Below are 10,745 nucleotides of genomic sequence, written 5' to 3'. Positions count from 1 at the left end.
ATATTGAAAATCTTAATTTATTCCAAATTGGTTAAATTGTTTTGAAATATTTTTACTCCATACTTAATTTATTCCATTTTGATAAATCTTAATTTATTCCAAACACTTGTAATTATTCCTAAGAGTAATTACTATCATTTTAGGGTGAGTTCAAGGTGTTTTGTATTGATTTAGACATGAAGTTTGCAAAAACATCTTTGATGCATCAAGATATATTGACTAATATCACAAAATTTCATCTTCAACATCACCGTCACTCATGCTTAATCCCTTAGGGCGCTTAGATTAAATTTGGATCTGGTTTTGAGACCATTCAATTTATATTCTACACAAGTTGAGGTGGTTGTAACTCCTGAGTCTACCAAGTTGGCTCCCCTCCAGGACAACATCGAAGTTTGGTCTGTAGTTGCCTCCACAGCTAAATCAGAAACTTTTCTTATTTAACTTTGCCCCAAGTTAGCTGCTATGGCTAAGGGGAAGTCTGCTGCCAACACTGAAACTCCTGTGTTCAGAAACTTTGAGATGGGGTCATCTTTTGATATAAAGGAGATGACTAAATCTCAATGCTGTAACATAAATCACCATAAGAGGTGAAGATATGAGAAAGCTAAGTTGTTGGAAGAGAACAACCTGATTGTCGCTGCAACTAAAGCAGTAAGGAAAGCATATTCTGAAACACCTAAGGTGTTAAGGTGTATGTTAATTCTCCTCAATTAGCATGTAGCAAATTTCACCCACTGTCCGCTGCTACTAGAGAAGAGTACGTATTGCATATAGAAAATTCTCCTCCTACTATGTTCCGTGAAGATCCTATCTTACCTTGTTTATCTAAAAGAACAAAATTTAAATCCATGGTAAATAGATTAAATTAGGACTCAAGCACTGGCTATAGGTAGTCAAAGATGGAATTTCTGAAAAGTGTCAAAGATGTCATTTCTACTGAAGTGCATCCACACTTAAGTGGAAAGCAAGGAGCATCCCCTCCTACTAAGAAAAGAGTTCGATTATAGGAATTGGGTCTAAGTCGACCAGTTTTTGTCATAGATTTTGATAGGGAACCAAAGACATTCTCATATCATAATCAGCGTAAAACTTCAGCCCATCAACAAAGTCAGTAAATTCCTATTAGATCTCTGGGATATGGAGCATTAGCCTGTCGAGGGTATAATCTCATATCACCTCCATCTTTGCATCAGTCTAAAAATTTTCCAGCAAGAGCGTCTGGTCATTCTTCAGGTAAATATCCATCAAGGGTTAATCGACACCATTCAAGAGGCATTGACTCATCTTCTTAGTTTGATAGGATGAGACTGAAGTTCACAAATTAGTCAACCTCCATATTTGATAGGGAGAGGGTTTGGTGGCCTAATATAGTTCCCACTCCAACCGCATTAATAACTCATAGGAATAACGTGGTGGATGAAAGATCAAGAAAAGGAAAGTTTGTGATAGAACTCTCTCCTACTAGAGAATATATGCAATAGATTCACACCATATGGAAGGGAAGTTGATCAAAGAGATAGTGGAACACCTGAAAGAAAGTATCCATCAAATCAACGAGCAAGAAGCTGTAGAGGATGAGAAGATGAATGAAGAGATTTTTGGCAATGTAAACATGGTCGACGCTCGTTCATCTCTGCAAAGAGAGAAACAAAAAGGTAAAGGTGAAGCAGGGCCTGCTAACAACAATGAGGATGAAGATGATACAGAAGATTCAACTCATCATCTATTAGAGCAACTGAGTCGGAAGGATGAGCAAGTACTAAGAATGAAAACGAAATTAGAATAGATGAAGGCTATGATATCCATCATGCAAGGTAACACCCCTCATATTCTAGATACTCAGGTTAGATCTTCTCCTGATGAATTTGTGCAATTGAATACCAAGAATAAGGTAATTAGGATAGAAAAACTAGAGAAACCGGTGAATAAAGCTATCAAGGTAGAATCACCATCAATACAGTCTATAAATATCAAGCACATGATAGAACAACAAGTTAAGGAGGGGTTAGTTAAGGCTCAGGTTACCTCATCTATTCTGAAGGGTAGACCATATTCGGAATAATAGACCTTGTCCTTTATCATAAAGGGTTTATATCGCCTTCATTCAAGAATTTTGATGGTACAGGGAATCCAAAGCAACATCTCGACACTTCAAAGCTAGCTACTACAATGCTGGAAACAGTGATACTTTGTTATTCAGGTAGTTTGTCGTAGCTTATCTGGTAATGTATTCAATTGGACCCAATGAGTCGGTCCATATCTTCAGGGAATTAGAAGCCATGTTCGTAAAGAGATTTGCTTGTATAAAATATCATATGAATGTGACTTACTAGATGAATAGAGTAAGCAGATAACATTGATAATAAATAAATTTGAAAGTCTACTGAAGCATGAGCATAAGCATCAACAAAAGTGGAGAAAAGATAAAAATGCTAAAAATGTTAAGTTTTTTTTTCTAATGTTATTTGCTTTTGGTGTAGAAAATCCAAACATCTGAAATATGAACGCCCAAATTTAAAAATATATCCTGTAAAGAAAAAGGGAAAAAATTAAAAAAAAATGCAATAAAGGCAAATGATACGAAGTAAAAAAATATCCTGAGTAGACTTAGCTTCTGAATCATCAGAACAGGGGCAAGAAGATGAGGAAACAAACTATGCTAAATCGTCCAGGATTCATTATTAATTATGACTATGTATAATTATGTTAAGGTTTTTTTTGTGTTTTGTTTATGTGTTTTGTGTGATTGTTTATCTGTTTCATGTATTTGATTTTTATTATGTTTTAAGCATAATTTTATGTTTTTGTTTCTTTAAATATGTTGTTTTTTTATATATATATATGCTGTTATTTTATTGCAAGTATTTTAATTTTAGTTTTGTTTTATCTCTTCTATTTGACAATATATAAGGGAGATAATGTAGTATGGTTGGTTGTATAAGTGGTTTAATTTTTAAAATTTTTTTTATTATTTAGTTTTGAAATTTTATTTATCTTTTATAATAAAAAATAAAAAAATGATTTCCCTATTTTTTAATATAATTCTTCTAGTAAGGGGGAGATTATGATAAAATATTTTTAGTTTGTAAATTCGACTAATAATATTTGTCATCATAAAAAAAGAGGAGATTGTTGCAATTTGGCCTTCCGAGTTTATAATTTTAATGATAAGAAATATTATTGATTACCTATTTATTTCTCCTAGTATTTATAGTGCATATTAATTTGTGTTAACTAACATTTCAGGTACAACATGCATCATTATTTGAAGATTCAAGCTTTAAGACGAGGTAGAATATGTTATGTTGAAAGAGTCTGTAATTTTCATTTATTTATTTTTAATTTCTTGAGTCAAGTTTTACAATGGTGTATGTTAGTCTGATGATCGTGCACACACACACAAAGAGAGCAAAAATAATTTTAAATATTTTAATTTTTTGCACATCATACTATGCAATATGGTCTTATCATATTAGACGATCTGTTATAATTGGAAACCCCTCCATTCATTAAATTAGGCAAAAAATTGAATTTAAAAAGTTTTTATTCGTACTGTACGAATCTAATCGTAATGTACGATATTTGAAATATTATCTAATATAATCCTATGATTAATCAATCGAATCTGCTTAATTTTAATATATTGATCGTACTATACAAACTAGATCATAGTTTACGATCAATAGAGACGATATTTGGTCATCACATGATTCGTCCTGGACGAACTGCATTTTGGTTGAACTAATCGTACTGTACGATTGGTCATTCATACTGATGATCGTACAATACAAACAAATAAATTTGAATTTATCGTACTGTACTAACTGGTCATCGTACAATACTAACAGGTCAAATTTTGCACATCGTAAAGTTTAGTACAGTACCTGGAGAGGACTTCAAAGAGTGGGCGTGACACACCCCAATTTGGATCACTCTCTAACGGTCAAACTGGAGTATAACAGAAAAGGAAAGAAATCTATTTAGACTCTCATAATACTTCAGCATGTCAACTTCACACTTAATAATATGAAACATGTAATGTACCTCAAGTAAAATCAAATATAATCCAGGTAAACACAGAGCTCTACTAAAACTTTTAAATTTTACTTACATACCCAAAAGTCTGCACAACTATCATCCAGATCTCTCTTTAGATTTCTTTGTACACCAAAAACATATTTAAACCCAAAAGAACAGTCCCCCTTTAATGCCCTACGGGCTCCTTTCCCTTACCTACAATACAATCATTGCTAATGAGCTATGACCCAATGAAATACATAAACAATATATAAGATTAATAATAACATTAATAATAATCAATGTAAAAAAAATGTAAATTACATACTTGTCATAAGAAATGCATTATTACTTTCCATCTTACTCATTGTTCAACATCTTTAAGCAAGTCATATGATGGCTATAAACTTCTGCACCATTTCAGCTTTTCAATCGAAGGTTGGGTCTAGATTCCCAACTTCTAGAATTGAAACTATCCTCTCATTCAAGATTGGGTCTTACTTCCCAACTTTTAGAACTGAGAGTGTATGCTTACCTCGTCAGGTCTCTCGCATTTACTTGTGTGGGTTTATCCCCCATATATGACTTAAATCCCTTTATCAATAGCAATAATTATTTTAACCCTCATGGCACATGCTTATAGACAATAGTTTATGAATAATCATAGTCATGAATAAACTGAAGTAAACTGAAATAAACGCTATCAACTAAATATGAAATTACAATTAGATAAAACATTTATTAATTCCTATGGCATTGTTGGTATCTCACCTCGTCGTCAATTGGTTCTATAATATTCTGCCTTTCTTTCCTTTTGTAAACAGTCTTAAATGTATGTTTCTTCATTCACCAAAATCTTTCCCTAACATTTTTCAGCAAATATTTAGCCGGCAATATAGCAGCCATATAATAACAACAATCATGACTAAATTTCAGCTTTTCTTTTCTTTTTTCCTTCTTGATTTCACTGATTTCTGCAAAATACATCCAATTTTAGCAACCCTACAGCAGCCTACATCAGAAACCTTCAGAAATTTTAGTAATTACGGGGTAGAAATTTCTCTCTAACATTTCCTCTCTTCTTACTACTGATTCGAGCTGTTGTGGTCAGCGAACAACAGCAATTCAGCAATTTTTCTCAACAAACAGTAGTAGATAATCTTTCCTTCAACAAAAAGTAGTAGATAATCTTTCCTTCCCTTACATGAATTTATTTTCTTACCTGCTTTAAGCCACCAACCGCCCAGGTTTCTCCCCGGTTGCTCCCTTCTTCGCGGAATGCTTCAGCTCCAGAAGGACATGAACGGAGAATAGAATGGAAGTGGACTGAAATTAACTTAAGGCATTTTCACTTACTGTACTTTAATATATTTTAAACGTCCACTAAGTCTTTCCTCAATACAGCCGCACCTACTTAATCAATCCCTTGCATGACTAGTTAAGTGCCTAAGATGATCTCAGCCGTTAATTACAGATTCTACTGTCAAACTAATGCATGTCTATATAAGTGGATGGCTACAGTGAAATAAATAAAATAATGAAACAAGTGACTTAATAGCTATCAGTAAATCATTTAAGTACTACAATTAAGTTACTTTTATTTAATATTAGTCATTTATTTTTTTAACTACTAATCTAATTTTTTAAAATGCTTTCAATATGTCAAAGTAATTAGAATTAAGAGTACAATTTAATGAAAACAACTTAATATTTAAAGGAAGTTGATGCTTACTTTATTTTAAACATTTTGAGGGTATCACAAGGCGTAGGTCATGGTTTAACCAAACCACTATAAATCTGGTGTGCTCATTCTAATTTTTACTTTCTACACTTTATTTTTTCGCATTATATTTTTGGATATAAATGTTTAGTTGATTTATGATTGATATTATGTTGTATTGATTATACTATCATCACAATCTTTGTAACTTTTGATAAGTGCATAGGTTTTCACATCAAGTTATAGTATTACTTCCGTATTAGTGTGCCTCGGGCTAATTCCTTAAGGTCTAACAACCTTCACGAACTTTCACTTACGTCCACGGTAGTTATGATAAGTTGTTTATTATTGGCATTCAAAAAGTATTACAAGGACAACAAAGTAGCTTAAACAAGTATAAGTATCACAATTATTAGGTAGTAAAGATATTAGGATATCTTAGATTCCAATAGAAGATTTTAGCAAGTTTCCAAAAGTCCAAGAGATTTAAAGATCCAAAGATACAATTGTATGTTTGAGGGGTACTTCTTATAAGTGTTAAATTAACTTTGATATTCTTGGATGACATTGAGAGTTAGGGAATTAATCATCAATGCCGCAATTATGATTAGTGAATTACAATAATGATGTGACAATCAAAATCATTTAGTTTTGAAATGTCTTTAATTCCTCATTTAATGAGCGTTCTACTGACAATTATAATGCTTTGAATGTTGTTTAAAATACTTAATATGTTGAATCTAAAAAGAACCCCAGTTGAACCGTAGTGATCCAAGCTTAAACGCTTGAGGAGAATTCATCTCAAGCTCGAAATGTTATGTATGTTGGGGGATGAAATTCCTAAAAAGAATAAGTATTTAATGTGTTGGTAAAACATGACAAAAAATCTGTATGGCATACAGCTCATTTTGATCTGTTAGTTGGAGGTTTTGAATATTAATTAAGAGTTCATGGGTTCGAATCTGATGCATGTAATGTGTGTGTGAATTTACCTTAATTAGCCTAAATATCTCAAAAAAAAAATAATGGTAACATTAAATACTGAACCATTCTAGATTTTTCCTTTTATCACTTTGGTCACTTCATATAATTTTTTTTAACTATGACTCTATAGAGTAACTACAATCATAATACTTGTCTTATATCTTTAAACCTCAATATGAGGCACAGGAAAATGGTAATCTCAAAAGTTTTTTTTTTATTTCTTTTTAGATCTCTAAGAATTTTTTTATGGCGTTATTTAAATTGTAGTTCTCAATATCATTTTGGCTCACTCTGCTTTGCTAAAGGGGAAATCAAGGCTAATGTTTCCAAAAAAACATTTTTTCAGTTAATCATTTAAATTTCAAATTACATATTATTGAATTCTTAAATTTATTATGATTGTTATACTTTTTAAATAAATATTAGCTGATCTTTCTTCAAACTACGGTATGTTTACTCACTCAATGTGTGAACTTTAATACTGTTGGCCCCCATGATATATTCAATATACTACTTCGAACTTCTTTGAAAATACATTTCATTTCCTCTTCACTTTAATCATGATAAAGCCAAAGGGCATATTCTATCGATGCTCAATAATAGAGAATACAATTGGTCGTCAAGTATTTTCAAGTTTCATCTAAATAAAATATATAATAGGGTTCTTGCAATTGGGTGTTTCAGGGTTAAATTACAAGTTCAAAATGCTAACAATAATTCAATGCATTCTTAATGATTTATTTCTTTCTTATGCACAAAATATCATACAGAAGAAAGTTTTTTTTTTCCAAGTCAAGGAATGAGCAAAAACATAACAAGATATCTATATAAAATCAAACGAAATGATGAAAGGTTAAAAATTATTTTTTTTTGGGACAAAGGTTAAAACTTTTGTAGATGGCTTCATCGGTGAAACAGAAATGTGTCTGCTTAGCACTATAAATATAATGTTTTCAATAAAATAAAACTGGTGAACAAACCAAGGATTTAATAAATACAATAAATACCGTCATTTTTGTTCTTCATCTGAATCTGACTCGGCAAAAACTGGCTTTGGCTGAGTCTCTGCATATGCAGGTGCTATGAACTTGGGATCTTTTTCAGCAGCATCTGCATATTTAAGTATGGCCTCTCTTGGATCTTCTTCCATCCACGTCTCCTTAATCAAACCACCTTGCTGCAACATGATACCTCAAACATTATTCATTCCTGTAAATCTAATCATTAAAATATTCAAGGAGATACAAACCTTCATAAGGTACTGGGTTAACAAGCTGCCTTTTGTAGTACCCACTCTTCCACCAAAGCCTGGGCCATTTACAGGAAGTTCAGGCTTATGTGACTTCATAGGGTCCTTTAGGATCTTTTCTCTTTGACGTTTTCGACTAGGTTGATCTCTAAATAGAGGTAATGCATGGGGATTGTGAACAATTGGCTGGGCATCAAAATCATCCACGGACTTTTTCCTTGGCGCTCGTGCAACACATACAAGAGCTCCTCTCTGACTCATAGATGGATCATAAAGTATGTGAGTACCGCCTTCTTTCTTGTCGCCCACAGTTACAAACACCTTCAGAAATTTCAGCCAAACTCTTATTTTAAGGTTTCTAACTTACTTGAAGGTAATGCAAAGCTTAAGACCAAACTTAGAGATTTACTATAAAAAAAAATGAAAGATATTATGCAATATTACATTGAAATTCAACCATCATTATTACATGAAAATATGTTGAAAACAGTAAGAATTAAAAGAGAATAGTTAAAAGTGAACTTTAACGTAACCTGATTGATTTTTGGATGCCAACTACAACGAACCACACTTTGATGAGGGGAGATTCCAATTCTTGATACAAGCTCAAGTTTCCTCCTGTCATAGAAACAAAGCATGCCTCCAGTGGTATCTTCTTTTTCAACCGAGGTTCCAGTAAGGATAAGCTGCTCGTCTGGACTAAATGCAGCATTTGTTTGGGCATAATGATTGGGAATGTTATCAAATATTTTGATGGGATTTCTCATTTGTCGCAAATCCCAGACCTACCAACAAAACAACAACATTCATTTTCCTAGTTTTTCTTACTTTTTGAAACTGTTCACCAAAAATAGTGATTGTTGTTGGTTGTTCAGATGAAGTATTATACATCCGTACCTTAAGTGTACTATCCATACTTCTGGACAAGAGAATCAAGCCATCAACTGAAAACTTAAGTCCGCTGACATCATCTGTATGTGCTCGCTCTACGTGAATGTCTGGCCTGCTTCCCCATACAGACTTCATGCTCCATAACTGCACAATTGATCATTCCATTAGAAATACTTACTAGAAGCATACATCAAGATTACATATAAAACAAATAAGTTGCAAGTGTGGACAAAATGAAATAAAGGATGAAATATAAAATTCACAGCAGAAATTCTAATGAAAATAAAGAGACCTGTATGGAACCATCGCCAACAGCACCAACAATACGTTTACCTTCATGATCCCATGCACAAGCCGTAACTGGAACCCTCATTGGCCTAGCAAGCTTAGGCTTAATAACCTAACGACAGAAAAGCTATTAGATATCTTGTAGATATTTTTCTTCATTGAAATGGCAGTACAACTACCATATAAATGGATTGTTTTTTCCATCAATCAAAGTAAAGAGCAATAAAAGAATTAATTAGCGTATCATGTATGTGCATCAATTTTTCCATTTCATGCATGCCCATGTAACTGGATTGCTGCACATGCTAAATGTTGTGGGATTAAAAAAAAGGGCATGCTTGCTTTAAGTTTTCATAACCCAAAACATGAGTTCCTGTCAAACCTGTTTTTGACATTTGAAGTCATTTACATCCCATACACGCAAAGACCCATCTTCCGAAGAAGTTAAGATAGTTTCCTTGGACTTGGGATTCCATTCTCCACCAGTCAAGCCAGATATATGACCCTTGGTGTTCTTTAAGTCACGTATATACATATCTCCCTTGATGAACTCACCCAGGGTAAGTCCATCTCGATCATAAATCTGCAATTAATTTTCTCCATAGAAATGATCAATCAATAAAACTAGAATCTAAAAATAAAATGAGCCAAAGCTAGGCACCTTAGCATGTGCTGAACCTGTTACACACAAAAATTTGTCTGACGTAGGGCTCCAACTTATACTTCAAACCTGGTGTCCCTCAAAAGGTTCTTGCTGTGGATCTATGGCTTATGATTTTGATGATAGCAAACATTCTTTTTCTCTACAACTGCCTTATCTACTGACATTTCAGGTTCACACGATCGGACTGCAATTTAAAATCAGCTCAAGATTGGGTAGACTAGGTCTGAGTCAGTTTGTATCTTTTTTCCTTTCTTGAGTCTATTGTATTTGGTGTGGCACCTGATGATTTGTAACTTGGAAGATTTTCTATTGTTCCCTAAAGATTTTTGTTTTTGGTAACATCGTCCGGGATGATATTTATATCAGCCTGGTCGATCTATCCAAAAGCAGAAACCCTAATTAGGGCATCCTCATTAAAGCAGCCGTCATTATGTAAAACACATCGTCCTGGACGATTTTGTATCGGCCAGGAAGATAGGCTCAATTCAGAAAGAATCAGTCGCCAGATCTATTTAAAAATAACCTATTTTTAGACATCGTCTAAGTATATCGTCCAGGACTATAAAATATCATCTGGGACGATCCAGGTCAATTTTTCTAAAATTTCTCTGAAATTTAAGGAAATTAATTATGACTTGATTTCACAATCAAATCGGCCTGGACGATCGCCAGATCGTCCTGGTCGATATGTTGGACGATTGGTCATCGGATAGCTATTTTTCAGGGCGATGTTGAGGACAATATTCTACGATTTGTTCTGATCGTCCAGGATGATATATTATCATCCAGGATGATATGAACAAACTTCTTTTGATCGTCTCAAATTGTCCCGGCTGATTGGGCTTAAATTATACTAATTGTATAGGATTATATTTATATCGTCCTGGACGATAATGTCGACAACTTGCATTAATGAGCTCGTTTTGAGA

At 33.3% G+C, this 10,745-nt stretch overlaps 1 protein-coding gene across 1 annotated transcript; it reads right to left on the bottom strand.

Moving 5' to 3' along the window:
* Positions 1 to 3,997: 3,997 nt before the first annotated feature.
* LOC110098808 (WD repeat-containing protein 70) lies at positions 3,998 to 9,869 on the bottom strand. Its single transcript, XM_020825737.2, has 8 exons — positions 9,814 to 9,869; positions 9,535 to 9,735; positions 9,157 to 9,264; positions 8,871 to 9,008; positions 8,507 to 8,758; positions 7,974 to 8,294; positions 7,732 to 7,901; positions 3,998 to 4,236 (listed from the first exon to the last, which is right to left on the bottom strand). Exons 2-7 carry the CDS (start codon positions 9,685 to 9,687, stop codon positions 7,734 to 7,736), a joined length of 1,140 nt encoding a protein of 379 aa, XP_020681396.1. The 5' UTR covers positions 9,688 to 9,735; positions 9,814 to 9,869; the 3' UTR covers positions 3,998 to 4,236; positions 7,732 to 7,733.
* Positions 9,870 to 10,745: the final 876 nt, after the last annotated feature.

This window comes from Dendrobium catenatum, unplaced genomic scaffold (assembly GCF_001605985.2).
Source record: "Dendrobium catenatum unplaced genomic scaffold, ASM160598v2 fragScaff_scaffold_1645, whole genome shotgun sequence".
Taxonomy (NCBI): domain Eukaryota; kingdom Viridiplantae; phylum Streptophyta; class Magnoliopsida; order Asparagales; family Orchidaceae; genus Dendrobium; species Dendrobium catenatum.
The sequence above is the reverse complement of the archived record's forward strand: the minus strand, read 5'-3'. Positions and strand labels throughout refer to the sequence as shown.